At 40.6% G+C, this 22,494-nt stretch overlaps 1 protein-coding gene across 16 annotated transcripts in view; it reads right to left on the reverse strand.

The window, feature by feature from the left end:
- Positions 1–22,494, reverse strand: part of CDKAL1 (CDKAL1 threonylcarbamoyladenosine tRNA methylthiotransferase) — a 640,160-nt gene that overhangs the window by 112,048 nt on the left and 505,618 nt on the right. For 12 of the 16 annotated variants that reach the window (XM_086370076.1, XM_086370056.1, XM_086370074.1 and 9 more), the window contains one exon: positions 11,648–11,710. In XM_086370076.1, the coding sequence (XP_086226202.1) occupies positions 11,648–11,710 (63 nt within the window). Of the gene's footprint in view, positions 1–2,298; positions 10,165–11,011; positions 11,347–11,643; positions 21,372–22,494 lie in introns of those variants that run through there. The other 4 variants (XM_086370060.1, XM_086370068.1, XM_086370059.1 and 1 more) reach the window with 4 other exon arrangements.

Below are 22,494 nucleotides of genomic sequence, written 5' to 3' on the forward strand. Positions count from 1 at the left end.
ACCTGGGAAGCCCCTAGAGGTCAGGGGAGGGAGGCGAATGCAAAAGTGTTAACTACATCATGGTTTTAAATTAAATTAGAAAAATAAAGTGTTGATATGAAATAAGAAGTGAGGGATATAACAAACAAACAAGTTTAAAATTACCCCCTCAAAAAAAAAGGGGGGAGCCTAAGTTGAACTAGAGATCTATGTCAGATGATAATAGTTTACAGTAATTAAAAAGGGAATAATCTCCTTACTCATGTGTGTGCCATATAATGACAGAGCTACATTAAAAAAACTTGAGTTTTCAAAACTCCTTCATTTTTATTTGACACACATGCATTTAAAATACTTTTGGAAATCTGAAAAGCATCCAAAGCTAGAATGCTGAATAATGAAAAGTATTAACAATCATGAGAAGAAGCTGGTTAAGTCATTTTTTTCTCAGATGCTAAAATTCTCTAGATTTACAATTTCAAGAGAAGAGTATTAATGTATACATTTAAAAAATGCCACCGATGCTAACCATAATTATGTCTTCTTAACCTTGCACAGAAACCCTAGAGAGAATGAATTACTGGCCCACAGAAATACTTTCATTTCACTACTCTTTGTCAAGAGAATTCTGGAAAATGTGGAAGTCACAATCTGTATTGAAGGTTGGTGATCATAGGAGTGGTACACAGAATGAGGTCTGTACCTGTTGTTAATTATGTGCTGAGGAAGATAGAGGCCAGGTCTGGGAAGAAAACTCTGCAAAGAGCATCAACCCTCACACCACCAATGAAAAGACTGTCATCTAGCTGAAAACTTTAGCAGCAGAGCTATAGATGGGGAAAAAAAAATTAGGAGTAGCTTCCTCATTTCTCTAGTGGATGCCTGCATTACTTGCTTTAAGCATCACTGGCATTAATGCTTTTTAGTGTCAAAACATCTCAATAAAAAGAACTTCAGCTGGAGAGAAGTTATTAACATATTTTACAACAAAATGTATTGCTGGAGAAATAAAGTGTACTCTTCAGGGGGGATCTGAACACTCTTCCTTGAAAATAAGCTACGAGCACCTTTTAATTTTAACTTCTGTGTCTTCCAAGCAATTTTCCAAACAGGTTCCCCAGGTTAAAAAACACAGTCACAAGATTTTAGAGAACAAAAGTTAAATGAGTAACTTGTTTCATCTTCTTCATTAAAACAGTAAATGTTTGAAAAACCATCTGACACCGGTGTCAGTCTTTGACAGGGAGGCCAGGCACATTATTATACAAGGATGGGGTTAGGAATAGGAAGAAACTTGCGCATATCCTTCATGTTATATATAGAGGAGGTTTTAAACTCATTTTTTATTTAATTCTCTCTGGGATATTCTTTTCCCTTTCATCTTTCTATCTCAATTTGCCAAAATGAAAAGTGTAATGCACATACAACTGGGGTTGCCAGATAAAAACAAAACATCCATTTACATGTGAATTTCACATGAACGAATAAATTTTTAGTATAAGTAAACTCCAAATACTGCGTGAGACATACTTACACTAAAAAAAAAGAAAAGAAAAAGAAACAAACAACAACTTGTTGTTTATCTGAAGTTCAAGTGTAACTGGTGTCCTGTTTTGATTTGCTAACTGGCAACCTGACATGTTGGAAGGACTGATGCCGAAGTTGAAACTCCAGTATTTTGGTCATCTGATGCAAACAGCTGACTCATTGGAAAAGTCCATGATACTGGGCAAGATTGAGGGCAGGAGGAGAAGAGGGCGTCAGAGGATGAGAGGGCTGGACCGCATCACCAATGCAATGGACATGAACTTGGGCAAACTTCCGGAGATGGTGGGGGATAGAGAGGCCTGGCGTGCTGCAGTCCATGGGGTTGGAAAGGGTCAGACGTGACTGGGAGACTGAACAACACTGACAACCCAACATGCAACAGGCCTAATATGTCAAGTGGAGGGTGTGCTAGCTAAGCATGTTGTTGGGGAAGGCTGGTAAGTGACAGTAGTGCCCACTGGTGGTCAGACACAGAAAAAAAGGTTTTTTTTTGGTACAGGGTGTGTACCAAGACAGAAAGAGGCTGGTGATGCGTTTTAACTGCATGCAGAGGCTGATGGTAGAAGACCAGCCTGGGGGGTGACTGGTGGAACAGAGGGAGTTAAGCAGCTGAGGGCTGAGTGGTACACCACACACTCTGGCTCTCGATACTATGCAGTTCCTCTTCCCTCCTCTGCTGATTTCTTCCTCACGCTAGTGAATTTCATATAACAGCGACAGTAGAAAATGAGATACCTTTAGACTTGATAAATAATTTAGAATATAGTAACGGCCACTTCTATGTAGATTTTATTTTTTTTACTTGAGATATGATTGAAACACATTATGTTAGTTTCAGGTGTACAACATAACGATTCAATTTTTGTATATACTGCAAAATGATCAGAGTGGGTCCAGTTAACATATGTCCCCATACATGTAAGATATTTTTCTTTTAATGAGAACTTTAAAGATTTACTCTTTCAGCAATTTTCAAATACACACTACAAAATTATTAACTCTAGTTGTCATACTGTACATTGCGTCTCCATGGATTATTTGTTATAATCGAAAGTCCTATCTTTTGACTCCCTTCACTCATTTCTCCCACCTGCCACCACCACCTGACTCTGGAAATCATCAATCTGTTTTTTTGTTTGTTTTTTGAGTTTATTTTGCTTTGTTTTAGATTTCACATTTAAGTGAGATCATGCAGTATTTCTTTCTCTGCCTGACTTATTTCACTTAGCATAATGCCCTCAAGGTCCATTAGCAAGACTTCCCTTTTATCGCTAAATAATATTCCACCGTGTGTGTGTACATACACATGTTTTCCTTATCTGTTCACCTATCCATGAACGCTCATGTTGTTTTCATGTCTTGACTATTGTAAATAAGGTGCAATGAACAATGGGGTGTATATCTCTTGTAGAGTTAGTGTTCTTGTTTTCTTTGAATAAATAACCAAAAGTGGAATTGTTGGATCACTTGGTAGTTCTGTAGTTCTGTTTTTAATTTTTTGAGGAACTACCATACTGTTTTCCATAGTGGCTGACAATAGAATGCAAGGATTCTTTTTCTCCTCGTCCTCACCAACACTTATTTCTTGATTTTTTGATAATGGCCATTCTAACAGTTTGAGTTAATGTCTCACTGTGGTTTTGATTTGCACATCCCTGATGATGAGTGACGGATGATTAGTGATAAGGGCTTCCCTTATGGCTCAGCTGGTAAAGAATCTGCCTGCAGTGCAGGAGATCCCAGTTCGATTCTTGGGTCAGGAAGATCCGCTGGAAAAGGGATAGGCTATCCCTCTCCAGTATTCTTGGGCTTCCCTTGTGGCTCAGCTGGTAAAGAATCCACCTGCGATGCGGGAGACCCCGGTTCGATCCCTGGGTTGGGAAGATCCCCTGGAGAAGGGATAGGCTACCCACTCTAGTATTCTGGCCTAGAGAATTCCATGGACTGTATAGTCCATGGGGTCCCAAAGAGCTGGACACAACTGAGCAGCTTTCACTTTGATTCCTTTGACTTCGATGATCAGTGATGCTGAGCATCTTTGCAGGTGCTTGTTGGCCATCTGTATACCTTCTGTAAAATGTCTATTCAGATTCTCTGCCCACTTTTTAATTGAACTGTTTGTGAGTTACTTTGCTACTGAGTTGTATGAACTCTTTATATATTTCAGATGTTAATCTCTCATGAGATATAAGATTTGCAAATATCTTCTTCCACTTCATAGGCTGCCTTTTCATTTTGTTGATGGTTTCCTTTGCTGTGCAGCTTTTTAGTTTGATGTACCCCACTTGTTTATTTTTGCTTCTGTTGCCTTTTAGATTTTCTTTTGATTAATTTTTATCAATACTTTTACATTAAATGCTAGCAAAATATTTGATCATGAAGTTCATTTCTCCTTATTCCTGATATTTCCTGGGTGCAGCTGGGCAGAGAGGTATGAGGTAAGAGAGCATGCTACTAAATTAAACATTCTTAAATGAGGACCTGGGGAACTTTCTGATTTCTGATTTAGAACCCCAAATGCTAGCTGGGGTCCTGATAAATGGAACAGGTTTCCAAACTGTCCTGCTGGCATTTTCCCATCTCCATGTGACTTCAGTTCATTCTCTCCTCAACCTTTTTCTGGGCTCTAGGCTTATAGGCGGGCTTGTCCTATTTCTCTGGCTTGGATATCCCCTGCTGTTTTGGCCCTAAACACTCCAACCTTTAGTTGCAGCTTGTCCCGTCCCTACCCTCACAGATGCAAGCTGAGAGGAGAGCAAGGTGAACACGTTCTGCAAACAGAGTGCCCAACAGTGCTTAATAGTCATCCGTTAGTCTCTGATGGTGGAAGTCCAGCTTAAAGGAAGTTTCCCTTGCCCCAGGCTGACGGTGGATTTATCAGATGGGGGAAGAGTGGAGGTGACGGTGGTAGTTCTCGCTGCTCTACTGGGTGCTTTGTGGGGAAGCAGTCTATGGAACCCCTGATGCTTTTCCCCTGGACTATTTGTATCCTCTCTCTCTCCTTATTTCTTCTCCCACCTCTGTGTCTACATGGAGTTTGCCTATTTAGATTTAGATTTGCAGGTGGAGGGTAAGAAGGCCCGTTTTGACCTGGCACTTGAGTCGCGCTCATCAATCCACCTTTATTAGAGCCTCTTCATCTGCAGATCTGCTGCTACTTGTGGCGCAGGGGTGATGAGCATGGCCTCTGGAGCTAAACTGCTCGGTAACTTACAGCTGTGTGACCTTGAGCAGTTTCTTAACCTATGCCTCAGTTTCATCATTTGTAAAACAAGGGATAATACTGAGTTGGCCAGAAAACTTCTTTGGGTTTTCAGTAAGATGTTACAGAAAACCCTGAACGGACTTTTTGGCCAATCCAATGACAGTACGGATAGAGTTGGTATGAAGGTTAAATGTGTATATGCAAAGCTCTGAGAACAGTACCGGTTACACAGTGTGCTTTAAGTAGTGTGATGATAATGATGATGATGATAATTCAATCAGATTCCAGTCTCCTTGCCAATCCTCAGGGAAACTGCCAGAGCAGAATTCTGACATCTATGGGTCCCTGGATATATCATTTTAACATACCACTAAAATCTTCATTATTTATATATACTTCGATACAACCTATCCCTGAAGTTACAGTAACAAAATAAATCAATGTGTTTAAAAAAAAAAGTTTAATTTTTAGAACAATGCCATGTTAGAAGGAAAAGAGAAAAATACAATGGTACAATATCAAAGTTAGGCCCCAGGAAGCATGACCCATTATTCAACTTGAATCACAAGCTGAGAAAAGTTAAAAATAAAGAAAATGCTTTTGGATCAGGTTGGCATGGATCAGGAAGCAAAAGGGTGTCTAGAGATACCTATTCTTGAAGCCAGAAATAGCAGAACTATATCTGCCTCTTTGGTAACAATCGTACGGTTACCTTGAGCAGGAAGCACAGATTTTACACCAAAAGAGCTCTTTAGAATGTCCATTATTTTGAGACTGAGTTACTCATACGACTTTAGTGTAGAGTTCCTGAGGCCAATGAAATGAGTTTAGTATTTACTGAAGTGCTCACTTCCCTGTGTTCCAAGGCCATAACCTGAGCATGGTTTTAGTATGCTGTATGCTCTTTAGTTTACTACAACTAAAACTATGGTTTTAGTATGAATGTGACAAAGGTAACAATAAGGGAACTCAATCAGACATTTATCCAATTGTTCCTGCTATTTAGCAACATCCCCCAAATTACTTTTTAAACAACTTTTAGTCTTTGCCAAAGATGGGGACTAGAGTTAAGTAAGTGCACAAATAGCTTTGCCCAACCTGCTGCAGAGAACCATTTTAAGCATGGCATAAACATGGCAAATCAATAACTTGTCTCTTCCTCTGCATGTGCCATGAAAATCTGGCTATCAAAGAGAGCTGGATCCATCAAGAACTGAAGTTGCTATTTCCAGAGAGCAGATAGCTCAAAGCCCAATAGGGCCAGCAGGCAATAATCCAAACCCGCATCTCCTTCTCTAAATGTACAACCCAAGGCACTCTGATGCTACTTCACTCCAAGCACAGGGCATGATGAAGGTTTGACAGTTCTGTAGCTGCCTCAGGATTGAGTCAAATGGCGGTGACTCTTCAAACATAAAGAACTGGATAAAGTAACTTCCATTTTAAATTACTAGACAGATGTGATTAATGGAAAAATGTAAATCAGTAGATGATTTTCTGAAATGAAACTGTTCCTTTGGCTTAAGTTGTGTTATGTGGATTTATGAAACTTGATGCCACAGAGATTACTAGTCTCTTAGGGAAGAAAGGACGGTATATAACCAAAGACTTCTTTTACCCAAGACTTCTGAAATAGATTGGGCTTCTGTCCAAATGAAGCTGCAAAAAATATAATTTTACACTTTCTATTACATAGTTCACTGTACACTAGTAGGTATGAATTCCAAGAAGTATTTGTATCCACAACAGTTCTTAAGGTAATCTTAGGAAGTGTGGATCAGGAAAACACATGTCAATTATTTTCGTATATTTAATACTGCAGGTAAGAATGCACTGTCCTGGACTTCCCTGGTAGCCCAGTGGTTGAGAATCTGCCTACCATGCAGGGCACACAGGTTCAATTCCTGGTCTGGGAAGACTCCACATGCCTCTGGGCAACTATGCCCATGTGCCACAAATAGAGAGTAGCCCCGGTCACTGCAACTAGAGAAGGTCTGTGCACAGTAACGAAGACCCACTGCAGCCAAAACCAACTCAGAAATTTGAAAAAATGCATTGTACTGATTCACTACTTACAAGTATTCACTCAAGTTATACCTAGAATAAGCTTTAGGATAAAAGTATAACAATTCTCAAAGGCTTTAATAATTTTAGACTATCTACTAAATAAATAATTGGGGGGAAGACAGATTCTACCCTTCTCATCTCTTAGGTTCTCATACATTTTCTGTCCCACCTGGTTAATTTTTTACCCAATTACCAATACATGTTCAACCACTCTTTGACTATTTCTCATCTATTAAACCACTCTCTATAGTAATACATACTTCATTTATCCAACGTTATTAACAACCAGCTCTTCCTAAGAGAGTTTTCAGGATAAAGACGATTTATTCTGAAAAGATCAATGTTTGTAAAAATAGATTATACACATCTCTACAATTTTTTAAAGAAAACTTCTGCTTCCTGAGGTAATTTAGGTCCAATTATTTTACTCTGGGACTACAAAAACTGTATTATAGGGATATTTGGACGCACATTCAGTGGCCTTGGGCGGCTGCACGTTTAGAAGCCCTCTGTTAATGACTTAGAGCTTTTACGGCCAACCTCGGCCTTGCATTCATTTGCATGCGGGCACTTCTTAATGCAGCTCTGACTTCTTGAAGCAATAACCACCCTCTTTTTAACTGCTGCTAGAGTTGACTGTGGTACACATCTATGTTTGTTAGAACTATTTTTTTTTTTTTAAGTGGACTATTTATGGATGGAGAACTGAAGAACTAATGAGGCAGGGAGAGAGAGAATTAGATGATTGTGACAGTCTGGGCCTAGGCTGGCTTACTTTCAGGTTCTGGGTTGTGTTTTTGATGGCTAAGATCGCTACACAAAAGACCTCCGGTTGAGTGATTTTCTGTCTATTCATATGCTAACTTCTCAAGTGTATTCAATTCACAGGCAGCTGTTTTTTTGGACACACATGAGTCTGTTTACAGTTCAAGCAATACATGTCTATGTGTGCAGGAAAAAATCATCAAAATAACACTGGTCACCAAAAGACAAAGAAAAGTTTACTTCACCAACACAAGTATGTTTCTACTCATGCGTGTCCACTGATTTATGTCGAAAATTATTCAAACAACAACAGTCACTAAAAGAAAATGAGAAGCCCGCTTCACAAAACACAGAAACTTTAACAGTGACAACCTGTTAAAAAGACTCACTTTTAATGGTCGAGTATATATTAATTCATATAGATTATCTATGTTGAGGAAGTATTGAATTGTGCAGATGTAAAAACCACTACAGACCTAAACAGATTGTGTACCTTTTCCTTTCCAAGTATGTTCATATTTTACAGTAGCATTTTATGATAGCAAATTATAAACATCTGTATTTAGCTGATAAACCTAGATTTCTCCCACACATAATTCTGATAGTATGTAACAAGAAAGAAAGGAAGGCAACAGGAAAGAGGGAGACATCTTATATATGCATGGCAATATTTTCTTCAGGTCAGAGACAAAAAGTATTAAAGCTAATCTGCATAGCTTTAATAACAACATTCTAATGATAACCTATTCCACCTATCCTTGACTTATCCAAAGAAGAAATGCAACTCCAGGTTGGCTGTCCTTGGCCTGGGAGACCTTTGGTCCTATAAGTTTGTGGTTAGCTGTGATGTGGTTTCAGAAATTCCAAGCTCTGTTTATTATGTGTTTATTAAAACAACAGAGGAAAGAATATAACGTACAAAACACAATCAGATTACCTGCGGCTACTGGATTTCCTTTACCAATGTTCCCTTTTTATTAGGATAGAGAAATGAGACTCAGGGTTTGGTCAAGCCTTTCTGTGTATGTTTACGAGAATTCCTAAAAACAATTTTTAAAAAAGATGAACATAGGACTAGAGATAACAATCCAAAGCGAAATTCTTCCAGGCTCCAGCAAAATTTGACTCAGAGTATTAAAAAAAACAAATTGAGTATTTTCCTCAAGATTCATCCTGAGTGCTCATTTTGCCCTAAGCTCTATTTGCTTTTTGCCACAGCACTTACAGAGAACCAACTGACCATTTACAACCTAAACAATGGCTTTCAAGTCTGATTAAGAAACTGCACCTGGCTTCACTCAAACAACAAATTTGTTTAACCTGGTGACTTTCCTGTGTCTGGGGTCAGGCAGGCACAGTCTCAGTTTGGCGGAGAAAAGGAGAGCAAACTTAAGTAACTCAGTGAGAACAAAACGGTGGGGCCGACGCCCCTTTTTCAATACAACGGTTTTAACGGTTTCTTGGAGGCAAGACTATCTTTTCAGTGACCCACTATAATTTGGGATGAACCCCCAGAAAGTTATGCCAACTTTAGAACAGGATCTGCATTTCTGGGTTTACTCAGCATTATGAACCTTCTGAAATGCTAAGTATTCCTTCTTGGGTACAAATTTACATCAAGGGGAAAATGAACAATTAAAAAAAATCTAGCTAGAGAAGAATAGAATACCATAACACTCACTCCCATGAGTAGACCATAGTGCTTTTTTTTTTTTTTTTTTTACTTCTGGCATAATTTTTACTATGGAAAATTTCAATCATATAAAAAAATACACAGAAGGATGAACCCCTACAAACCAATAATTTAGTTTTGATAATCATCAACACAAGGCCAACCTTATTTTTACTGTGCCCTACCCATGTCCCCCTTTTAATTCTTTTTTAAAGCAAATCCAAGACAGCCTATATTTTATTTTTTATAAGCTTTCATTTACGACATATATATATATATAACCTGAAAGATCTCTCCAGAAAGCTCATTGAGCATGAGATGTTTAAACCAATTTTAACCACATCTTACAAAACATTTTACACTAAAATCTATCTGTCTAGAAAACTAATTTGAATATAATTGGGGAATTAAAATGACAAGGTAACTCAAATCACAATCTTCTATTATTTTACTTACGGAGAAAAAAGGAACATTCTAACATTGAGAAAACACTGCACGTCACTCAATGCCCATGATTCAAGAGACATGGTTAAGAGTAAAACAGTTAAACTTGCCTGAAAGGAGTTTAGAAAAACATGAAGAGGTGAGTAAGGGGGAAGGAGAAATTTTTCTAGAAAATTTCATCCTTTTAACTGCATATATAGAAAAAAACAGAATGCCATCAGGCTAAACCTTGGGTGCTTCAAAAATCACTCATCAAGCCGTCCAGCTACTTAACAGTAATTTATGGCCGACCTAAAGCAAAGATCAAAGGGAGCTCCATCCAGCATTTATGTTCAGTTCCTCACTGCCTGATGACTAATTTGTAGAGGAATGAAGTCTTCACAGAGGAAGCCAAAATCATCTGAGGTGACTTTGATACAATGCCACAAAGGATATGAAGAGGAAGCCAGGAGAAGCTGTGAGTGGCTAAGCTCCATTAAGAGTTCTAATAAAAGAATAATGGAATTTCCCTTAACAGTGAATTCAAAAAATGTTAGAAGTGGGCAAAATTAGACAAGTCAGGCACAACCTCTGATTTGTCACAGCCTATTGTTGCTGCTGCTGTTAAATATTAACTTCAGCCACTGTTGCATTTATGTTAATTAAATGACACTGTCTAAAAAAAAAAAAAGGCGACTTTCCCATCGGACATCTGGCCAATCTCATTCCTCTGGCTGTCCTGTTACTTATCAGTCTGCACCTTCCGCCTACACTGTCAGACACTCCTGGCTTGCTCAAGCTCTTTCCAACAAATTGCTATTCTTCTGTGATCGATTTCACTTGAAAAATTTAACTTGAAATGATAAATGTTTAGTCTTGTACATCGCTGTGGTCACATGGAATACAACATCTCTTTTGACAGATTTTTGACGCTTAAGTCAACTGGTTACTATAGAAAAACCAGAAGCTATTCAAATTCTTTCAACTTCTATGAACAATTGGCACAATTTTTTTCCTCCTGAATCCAGACATCTCTGTATTCTCAAATGAAGAAAGTAGTTTTCACACTCCTTATTTTGGCTAGTTAAAAAATCCCTACCACATGTCTCTTTGTAAATTCATAGATAAAGATTTAAGTTTATATCAGCATTTCAACCGTGCAAATGTTTTTTGTTTGCTTCTGAAATCACCTCAAATTAACAGGTTTATCGGAACCTTACATGATATAGAAGATTTGAACAAGTCTCAGGATACTTTCATATATTTCCCCATGAAGATGCTGTATTGTGCATTTTCTTTAAAAAGTTAGTGGGCTTCTTCTTTTTTTTTTTTTTTAAGAATTTATGTTTTACAAATATATAGTAAAATACTTATCAGTGAGAAGAGGCTTAAGAATTTTTCAAAGACAGGGAGTGGAGAGTGTGGGGCATACATACAAGACGACTGGCTGTGGATCTATGAAGTTACTGGATGGATGGAGGGCCAAGGTCATTAACTATGTGGTCTTCGGTACAGCAAAGCTCTCGGGAGTGAGTATTTCAGGTATAATTCTAGGCACTGCTTTCTGTTAGAGTGTTTTTTTTTTTTCCTTAAGAAATAGAACTTTCTGTCAGGAGCAACGGTGAACCGAGAGTTGGCAGATAATATTCTATCTTCATCAATTCAAAAGCCAAGTTCATTTACTACACTGTTTGGAAAGGAAAAAACCCACTAATCAAGAAACACCCCCAAATCTGTCTTTTCACAGTCTTTGAGGCTTCAGTGACAATATGTAACCAGATTTTAATGTGAATACAGAAGAATATTTTAGTTCAGAAATACAAATTTTCTCTCTTCTTTACAAGAGATAAAGAGTTAAAAATTAAAACTGAAATATAAATGTAGTTGGTAGAAGTGTACTTCCAAATGACTGTGTACTGGCGAACCCGGTGCTCTACGTTCAGAAGCACTTCTATTACCCAATCACACTGATAACACGCTGCTCTTACCTTGTGATCGTATGGATTGTACGAATGAAATATCCGAGAGAGCTCTTTTGTTCTTTGTTTTTTCTGTGGGAGAAAACACAAACCTTTGAGTTGACAGGTGGCAAAAATACACACATGTGTATATATCTAAATGTAGATCTCTAGCTCTATCTCTCTATCTACTTTACGACATTGAGATTTTTTTCCTTTGTGCAGGCCGAGGACCTACATGGTTAATTTGGGATGAATGGATACAACCAGAAACCAAGGCCACTTGACGGTCATGTGGATCACTGTCACAGGCCAGCCAGGCAGTCTCTTTATGCAAAGTTTCATAATTACAGCTCTACTTATTACAAATGCATATATTCAGACACTAAAAAAAATATATATGAGAAGAAAGAAAATACATTTAGAACACTTTCGGTTTCACAGCAACACCAACTTCTGTTACTCTGAGTTGGGCACGAGCAAGGCTTCCCTGGAGGCTCAGTGGTAAAAGAATCCACCTGTAATGTGGAAGCTGAAGGAGACACAGGTTGGAGCCCTGGATCGAGAAGATCCCCTGGAGGAGGGAGTAGCAACCCACTCCAGTATTCTTGCCTGGAGAATGCCATGCACAGAGAAGCCTGGTGGGCTAGAGTCCACAGGGTCACAAAGAGTTGGACACAACTCAAGTGACTTAGCACGCATGCATGCATACATATATATGACTGCTATAGATATAATGGTGTCTCACACACAGTAGGCACTCAATAAATATTTGCTGAACTAATGAATAAATGAATATACCTGAGTTAGACAGGCATATACCAACTGTATCAGTAATGACAACACATGACTCTCATACACAGTTACGAGAAGAAAACCCCCTTCACTTCTCATGATGTCTTCTTCATTACAAGAAGTGAGTCTTCTCCATCTCCTTACCCCCAGCATCTGTGATAATGAAGGGTGCTATTCTCTTAGGAGAGGTGACTGTAAGAATCAGCTTGTTTACTTTTGTTTTACTGATTGTTTTGTTTACTAATTGTTTAATCAGCATGTTAATCCACCTTCCCGTAACCACTGTGAGAAATTTTGTGGATGGTTTCAGACTTTCTGTGCATGTATCTTCACACACAACTGATAACTTTTACTTTCAAAGAAAAAGGATCATTCTGTATACATTCTTCTGAAATTTACTTTTTTTCCACTTCACTATTTATCCTTGCCAAACTTAAGTGCCTGTATATCCAGCACTGTGATCCCTTAAGAGTTCTAAAATCCCAAAACTCCTGAAATCTGAACTTTCTTCCTTCAATGCATTTCAATTTATAAATATAACGATAATCTTTGCACAAACATCTAGGCCAGCTTGAGAGTGTGCGTTTTTTAAAAGGATAAATTATGGAAGTCCAGTTGCAGAATCAAGGAGTAGGCATGTTTATTACCTTGATAGGAACAGCCAGGCAGCCCCCTCCTCCAGAGAGTAGACCAACCTTCCCCTCACCAAGAGTGAATGAAAAAAGGGATTATGGCTTAGGTTGGAAATTCTTAATTTCTCTTTTCTGTTTAAAGGTTAGAACATTTATAAATTTAGTGAAAAGATAAGACATTTTAAAAAACAGGTATTAAACACCATCCCAGCTGCTGATTATAGAATGCATTTCTTGTATTTAGATTTTCTGTATCATAGAGTTAGCCCACTTTAGTTCAATTCAGTTGCTCAGTTGTGTCCGACTCTGTGACCCCATGGGCTGCAGCATGCCAGGCTTTCTTGTCCATCACCAACTCCCAGAGTTTGCTCAAACTCATGTCCATCGAGTCGGTGATGCCATCCGAACATCTCATATACCACATCTTAAAATTCTGTCATGAGAGTGGCCAGTCTGTCCTTAAGACTGCTCCCATCTGGCTTCTGGGTCTACTCTGATGTTGTTGATCCTTGGCCAGTACCCATGTTTCCTTTCTTTAAACTCCAGTCTCCTCCTGAGCACACCCATTGCACCTCCCCAGGGTGAAATCCACAAAGATCTCCAGCATAGGTCCTACATGACCTTTGGCATCTACCTGGTTGCAGAGTCAGAGCTATTATCACTGAGGCCCTTGTGTTAGAGTCATTTGTACACACTCACGGGTTTCCTACAGATTAGTTCTCTACTTTGGAACTATCTTTGGAGCCCAATTCAAGTAAGCAGTCCTTCAAATCACTTGGCCTGTTTCCACATTCTGACACCCACTAGCCGACATCCCTCCCTGCAGCTCAGCCAAAATCCCCACTTCCCCTGTCTACCTCTGAGCCATGTTGCTGACCACCTGGCTGCCCTAACTCCATTTCTCTGGAGAGCAGAGATGTATGTCTAACTGTATGGAAAAGTTTCATGGCTCTCCAAGCCCTGGCATCTGTTCTGAACAGGTCACCTGCCCACCAGAGTTTTCATTAGCTTCTAATTTTCTCTTTCCTCTCCATACACCCACTTAGCTGGTTTAACAGTTCTTGGCTTATACTTCAATCAGAAGAGAAATGACGGATATTAACACTTCCTTTGGTAGGAGACAATATAAAACACTGGGGAAAAAAATTTTTTTTTTTCAGAAAGGAAATTATGCTAGAGAAGATAAAATAGGTGGCATATCAGTACTCAGCCTACGGGGTCTCCCAGGACTGATCAGTCCAAAAACGGTAGAGCTCCCAGCTTGAGTCAGCAAGTGGATAAGGGATAGGCAGAGGCAGTTTGGTGCGGCCTTTTATGTGGGTTTGGGTTTTAAAATCCAAATATACCTTCTATTATTTGGGGAAGAAAGTAGGGTATAAATAAATAGCAAGTAACACTATTCAGATTAAACCCCAAAAGCAGACAGTGAAGAAAGAATGCCCTTTTGTCTGACAACAAATTTACTATATACAACTACAGTGAAGTCTTGGCTGTGACTATGGAAGGCTACATATTATTAGTCCAGTTAACTGAAGACCACTGCTGTTTTTCCTGTGAGGTCAGAGTCATGTAGCCCAGAGCTGCATCTTCTGGGATCTAGAATAGGGGTTGACAAATGAGGGCCCCTGGGTCAACTCAGCCTGTTGTCTGTTTCTGCAAATAAAATGTTAATGAAAAATAATAGTCACACTCACTTGCTTATGTATCATCTATGGCTGACTTCACTCCATAACAGCAGAATTTGAGTGGTTGCAACAGAGACTCTATAGTTCATAAATGCTATCTGACCCTTTACAAAAAAAGTTATAGAAATAGCCATCTCTGATCTATTCACAGAATCTCTATCTTTGACCATGTCCACTTCTGGCAATAGTCCTGTGACCCCCAAATTAAATGAACAACTATTTGTCCAGCAAAGTTCCTTGTTCCTTTTGCTCACTGAATGAAGACAGTTCAAGAATCAATCATAACCTATATTGACACATCAGGATGAACATATCAAGGAAAATATCAATTAGCTGTTTTTTCAGGATTTTGCATTCTGAGCATTCTATACTCAGAGAATGTTACAAGTTGTTTTTGAGAGCATGCTGAAATAGATATAGGGCTTTTGGAGCTTTCTGTAGTCACATTATAACTGCTGGTGACAGAAACTTTGAGAAGAGACCCTTTACTAAGTTCTAGCACTAAAGCCAAGTAGCAGGTTTTGTGTACAAGTAACTAAAGTAAGCCAGTTGCTAGTGAGCCAGTTTCTCACACACAGACCATGTTAACAATACGAAGCTACAAGACTTGTTGAGCCTTGCTATCAGCAGTTTTAACTGAAACTAAAAGCTGAGCCAAAAATGGAATAATTAGGTATTTTCCTATTGCATCACAGTGTGTGTCTAAATTACCTCCCACTTTTTCGCCTGTTAAAACAAACATCTCAGTCATGCAACCACCTGTTAATTCTCCAAGTGTTTAAAAAGTAAACATGTTAAACAAGTTGTGTGATGAACTTGGAATGAGGGTGGCCACAGTACAATAAGTATGGCAAACACCTCCCCAAGAACTGTGTAAGGTGCCTTCAAGTCCACCTCATCACTAAGCTCAAGGTCCAGGTCACAGAGATGTGCGTGCATGCTCAGTCGTGTCCGACTCTTTGCAACCCCATAGACTGCAGCCCACTAGGCTCCTCTGTCTGTGGGATTCTCCAGGCAAGAATACTGGAGTGGGTTGCCATGCCCTCCTCCAGGGGAAGTCAGAATCTCACTCTGCAAGGACAGAAAACACCAATGACCCCTTTTATGTTCATGTTTAAATTCCCTTTCAGACAAAACCAAACAAAATTAAAGGTCCTAGGGGAGAATTTTTTTTAACAGTTCAGGTTTGCAGATAATGTAATTATTTCAGTTTTCATCAAAGATAACAATAGAGCTCAGATCTGAAAGGCATTACACATGTGATGAGAACCTGTATTTCGAACAAGATCAAAATATAATCAATTGAGTTTTAACAATATCCACCAATTTTACTTCTCCTGGTTCCCCAAACGAATTCAATGCTTTCTGGGCCCATTCTCTATTTATAGGTTAACGTTTTCTAAAATAAAATAGTGCTGAGTATAAGGTGAAACTGCAATAACTCTACATATGGATTCTCAAAAACAGGAAAACCTACAAGCTTTCAAGGAGTTTGATGTGTTTAAGGTATGTTCTAATAAAACTCAAGTGTTTCAGCAGGTCTTCATCATACTTTGTGGTAAGAAGACAAAAGAACAAGTTTGAGTTTCAATGGACTGACTGCTGGTTTCTGGTTCTGTCTATAAGGAACTTGGAAGTTACTATTCTGAAACACCAGCAACGTGTCTTAGACCCAGACGAGAGCAAAGGACACGAGGAACACTGCCCCCCCCGCCCCCCCCCCACCCTCAACTGGAGAGACCAACAAGCAACCGAGCAGAGCAGGGCCTTGCTGGGACCAGAGTTGGGGCAGGGAAACCCGAACAATAATTACTGGAAGCTCAGTGCTGACAACTTTGGGAGTTAAGGACTCCGATGGGATCCAGTTGTAGGGACCCCCACAAGGCTGTGAGATTTACCAGCAGAAGCCCCATAGAAAAATCAGAGAAAAATCCCCTTGGGCTTCTGGCAGGAGGAGGGGGAAAATGAATCATTTTGGAATACACCAGTGCATTTTGCTCTTCACAAGGTCTGCCCCCAAGAGAAGCTAGCTAATCAGAGCCTAACCTGCTAGGGTTATTACCTAACTGACCTCGGAAGGGAACACACAGCTCCAGCCCACCTCACCGTCCAATCCCACCTAAAGAGAGAGAAAAACATTGAGAAACACTTGTGAAGATCACAGTGCAGAGGCCTAGGCTGACTGAGAGACTGAGACGCAATCACAGGAATACATAACACTTCCCCCCACACACATCTTGCCATATTATTAAAGGCAGTTCCTTTTAACCAGGACACCATATCTGATGATCAAGAAACATCACAAGGTATGTCAAAGGAAAAAATCACCCACAATTTGAAGAGACAGAGCAAATGTCACAACCAGACATGGCAGAGATGTTAGAATTATCATAAAGCAATTATGATTAATACACTAACATCTCTAATGGGTGAAGCAGACAGCATGCAAGAACAAATGGACATTGGAAGCAGAGAGAGAGAAATGCTAAGAAAAAAAAAACAAATGTTAGAGATCAAAAATAATGTAACAGAAATGAAGAATGCCTTTATGGGCTTATTAATAGAGTGAACACAGCTGAGGAAAGAATCTCTGAGCTAGGGGATATTTTGATAGAAACCTCTAAACTGCAAAGCAGAGAATAAACACTAAAAGAAAAGAGAATATCCAAAGATTGTGAGATAAAAGGTATAACATATATGCTATTGGACTTATAGCAGGAGAAAAAAGAGAGGGGAGAAGACAAAATAACTTGCAATAAGAATGACCAAGAATTTCCCCAAACTAAGGTCAAATTCTGGAAAATTCTGGAACTAAACCACAGATTTAGGAAGCTCAGAGAACATCAAGCAGGACACATGCCAAGAAAACTACACCTTGCTATATCATCTTCAAATTACAGTAAATCAAAGATAAGAAAAAATCTTGAAAAATGCCAGAAAGGAAAAAACACATTACCTGCAGAGGAGCAAAGGTAAGAGTTATATTAAACTTCTCTTCAGGAACCTTGCAGGCAAGGAGAGAGTAGAATGAAGTATTTGAAGTGTTGAGAGACAAAAATCCACCAACCTAGAATTCTGTACCTTGAATAACGATCCTTCAAAAATAAAGGAGCAATTAAGACCCATATCACGTATGCGTGTGAGAGTTGGACCATTAAGAAAGCTGAGCACTGAAGAATCGATGCTTTTGAACTGTGGTGTTGGAGAAGACTCTTGAGAGTCCCTTGGACTGCAAGGAGATCCAACCAGTCAATCTTAAAGGAGGTCAGTCCTGAATATTCATTGGAAGGACTGATGTTGAAGCTGAAACTCCGATACTTTGGCCACCTGATACGAAAAACTCACTCACTGGAAAAGACTCTGATGCTGGGAAAGAGTGAAGGCAGGAGGAGAAGGGGATGACAGAGGATGAGATGGTTGGATGGCATCACCTCCTCAATGTACATGAGTTTGAGTAGGCTCCGGGAGTTGATGATGGACAGGGAAGCCTGGCATGCTGCAGTCCATGGGGGTCGCAAAAAGTCAGACAAGACTGAGCGACTGAACTGAACTGGAGACTCTTTCAGACAAAGAAAAATTGAGGGAATTGGTTAAAAGAAGCTCTTTAGAGAAAAAGAAAATAATATAGGTCAGAAATGTGAGCCTTATTCTTAATTGATCTAATAGGCAATTGTTTGTTCAAAATACATGTAACAACAACAATGTATTTGATTATACATGCTCATGTATATGTGAAATAAGCCCTTATTCCTCCTGTAAGGCCACCATACAAGGGATGGGAGGAAGGAATGAGGATTATTTTGTTATTACAAAGTATTCACACTGCCTGGAGAAGGCGATGGCACTCCACTCCAGTACTCTTGCCTGGAAAATCCTATGGATGGAGGAGCCTGGTGGGCTGCAGTCCACGGGGTCACTGAGGGTCGGACACGACTGAGCGACTTCACTTTGACTTTTTACTTTCATGCACTGGAGAAGGACATGGCAACCCACTCCAGTGTCCTTGCCTGGAGAATCCCAGGGACGGTAGGGCCTGGTGGGCTGCCGTCTATGGGGTTGCACAGAGTCGGACACAACTGAAGCGACTTGGCAGCAGCAGCAGCAAAGTCAGAGTGAGAGGACGGGAGCCAAGCAAGCTCACCCTCTGGACGGTCAGTTCTGAACAGCTGCCCTTTGTGCTGTGCAGGGGCAGCGGTGACTATCGGGCAGTGATGGTGCCGAGGGGACTAGAAGAGCGTGGCTCTAAGTTCAACCCACGGGGCTGGAGTCAAAACTCCAGGTAGGAAGGGCTAGGGAACAAGGGCTGGTCAGTCACTGCATGACCTAGAAGAGGCAGGTGCTCCACAGGAGAGCCAGAGAACCATGTCCTGAGACAAAAGGGTGGAGAGAGCCAGAGCCAAGAGTTGCAAGGTAACAACCAAGGACTGAGAATCCGAAGGGTTGTTGGTGAAGGACTAGGAACTGGGAGAACCGCCGTGGGAACAAGGACAGACATTGAAGTCAGAAGAGAAAGGAAGTGGCCGGGACACCTTCAGAGGTCAGTGAAGGCCATGACTCCCAGGGATGTGGTCTGGGGCTGAGGCAGGTCTGATGTTGACCGTGGGATCCTCTATTATACTTTCTGCATCGGCAGGTTCCTCTAGTCAGGCTGTAGGCAAAGTGCGGCCCATTAAACTCAGCTGAAATAGGACAACGTTTGGTTGAAGAGGGAAAATCGTCTCGCCTACTGGGGGGAGGTCAGTTTTTGATAAAAGCAGAAAGAAAAGAATTGAGTCTATAGATAGATTGTGCCATTTATAAACCATAAGAAAGTAGGTCGAGCACAGGCACGCAGAGACAGAGAAAAAAGGACATGCTTTGTTGAACCAAAGAAACAGCTAAATGATTCGAGCGTGTGGTGTAGGAATTGTGAAAAAGCATCAGATGTGTGTCTCAGAGTTTTGTCACGGCATTACATATGGAGCATGGGAGCAAGGCTAGAGGCTGAAGACTGAGAGAGGCGGGTGCAGTGGCTCCAAAAAGCGACACCGTCCCACAGGAAGCGAGGGGCAAGGAGAGGAGGCGAGATGAATGTGAGCAACAGCCCCGAGGCAGGACAGGGGGCACTTGGGAGAGACAGGAATACAAGACGGGGGAGGGCAGAGGAAGACACCATGATTGTTGGCACAGACGGCTGAGGGGAGAGGGGTGCCCTACACTGAGATGAGGAACCTAGACTGACAACACCTCTCTGACCACTGGGCGGGGCATCTGCTCTGGACCTCAGTGTGAAATGAAGGAGTCGGGTTAGGTTCCACCCTGCTTGCAGGTCAGAATCACTGCGGAGCCTTTCAAGTAAACCTGCGCTCCAATCTTCATCCCCGGAGATGCTGATTTCATTGGCGTGGTGCGACCTATGCAAGTGTGTGAATTAAATGCTCTTGAGTTTTCCAGTGAGCAGCCAAAGCTGAGAGCCACTATCCCAGACGATCTCTAAGGTCTCCTCCAACTGGTAACCTCTGTTCCTCTATTTCAGTTCCCCGCTGTCTTTCAGCTGCTGCCATCCTAGGTTGTGATTCCTACCAGACATTCCCATTCTTAATCCCCATATTATGTCTGTGGCTTTGCCTTATTTCCTGACCTTTTCCTTTCCTTAAAAATGGATTCCATGCAGGAATTCCTCTGGGGCACATTGAGGCTTTGACTGCAGAGAACAGGCTGCTGTTATATATTTAGTTCCCTATGTGGTAAGAGCTTTTGAAAAAACAAGTCGAAAGCTAATTTAATAAACCTGAACCTTTATTTTGTTATCGACGTATAAAACGTCAGAAGCTTAATTAAAAGCACTTGACATTATCAGTGTTCAATCACAACCTCACTTTTACGTTGTACGTTTTTGGCTGGTGTCCCTAAAATGATGATAATCATTCAAGGTCACTGCAGAGAAGGAAAAACAAGTCTTTGGATTTTAACAATGGACCCCCACATTTAGAAATTGGTGGGGAAAAAAATTAGTGATGTGAGTGTGTTTGGTGATCAAAAACACCCCAAAACATTCAGGAAAACAAACAGATTCTTCAGAATATCATCTGTTTTTCCTTTATATGGTATGTTCACTACTTCTGTGTTCTCTGAGAAATAACTCTACTGTGAGGATGGTAGGAAAAATAAAAGAAAACTGCTCTAACTTTATAGATTTTTTTGACCTCTTATTTTCTAGTAAGATTTGCAAGAAGATGGAAATGACCATGAACGCTGCTGGCTGTAGTCTTAAATCTCCTTCTCTCCCTCCTGTAAGAGCAAATCCAAGGAGAGACAGTGTGTTCTTTAGTTTCTCCAGTCTTCACAGTCAGGAAAGGGGTCAGGATAGACATTTCTCAGAGAACACTGAAATAGCAGACTTCTAAGAGTGGAAGTCAGAAAACAGATAAGTGAATCTGTTCACTCAGTGTAATGGTGCTCAAATAAAATAACCAGGCCATCATGGAAATGCACCACTGATTTTAAAGCACAGTGGGTATCAGTGGGAAACTTCCACCAGTCTCACGTTTCCTAAAACAGTGGAAAGAAGGAGCAGCGATCAGCCTCTGGGTCTCACGGTTAGGGTGGTGGACGAGCAGGGGCACCATTTGCCCTGGCAAGTCCTTAACGAGGCAACAAATGCTGGAAGAAAACGCAGAGGGAATTCTGCATAAATTCAGTGGTATCTGATAAAATAAAATATAAGTAGCCCTATCTCCTTATATCAGGCTCACCTTACTTTCTAAAGAGAACATTTGTGTGCAAGGAAAGGTCATTCTTTGAAAACAAAGGCATGGCTGGCACGTAAGAAAGGAAGGAGACTTGGCTGTTTGGTGGTGATGGGTGCTGCTGAATGAAAAGCCATCACAAGCAGCGGGAAAAGAAACAGCCTTTCAACGTAAAACAAATCCCCGCAAAGAGAACAAAGTCAAAGGGGAACTAAGCTCTACACACCACGAACAATGGTTCCCCCTTCCAGGCTCCTTCGTACAGTAACCTCTGGGTGCTCGAAAGTAGTGCATGAGAACGTGAGTCGCTATAAATATCGACTCAGTATCACTTATCTTCACTCTGCCCTTGCAATGAACCACAAAAGAGAGTTAACCTTACCTCTTATCTGAACTGCTGTAGAAATGTTTTCTTTCCTGGCCTACCTGAGGCCAATTTTCACCCTCTAAAATCGAGAACTGGCAAAATAGACTCTGCGGGCCAAATAATGACTGGCTGCTAGTTTTGCACAGTCTGCACTGTGCTTTTATATTTGTGAACGGCTATTAAAAAAAAAAAAATCCAGAGAACAAGAATACTGGTGACCTGTGAACATTATATGAAATTCAGATTTCCATAAAGTTTTATTAGCACACAGCCACACTCGTTCATTCACATATTGTGTGTGGCTGCTTTTGTGGACCAAGGCGGCCTGGGATGGCTCCAACAGAAAGCCTGTGGCCCGTAAAGCCAAAAATACTATCTGGCCTTTGACAGGAAGAGTCTGCCAAGCCCTGTTCAAAGTCACTGGTGTGCAGTCCTCATTGCACGCTAGAATCACTGGGGGATTTATAGAATACTGACGTCTGGGTGCCACTGTTAGAGACTCTGGTGACTCAGACAGTAAAGGGTCTGCCTGCAATGCCGGAGACCTGGGTTGGGTCCCTGAGTTGGGAAGATCCCCTGGAGGAGGGCATGGCAACCCACTCCAGGATTCTTGCCTGGAAAGTCCCATGGACAGAGGAGGCTGGCGAGCTGCAGTCAATGGGGTTGCAAA

Source organism: Bos grunniens, chromosome 23, assembly GCF_055505025.1.
Source record: "Bos grunniens cultivar Pamir isolate PY7600 chromosome 23, Bosgru_T2T1.0, whole genome shotgun sequence".
NCBI classification, from domain to species: Eukaryota; Metazoa; Chordata; class Mammalia; order Artiodactyla; family Bovidae; genus Bos; species Bos grunniens.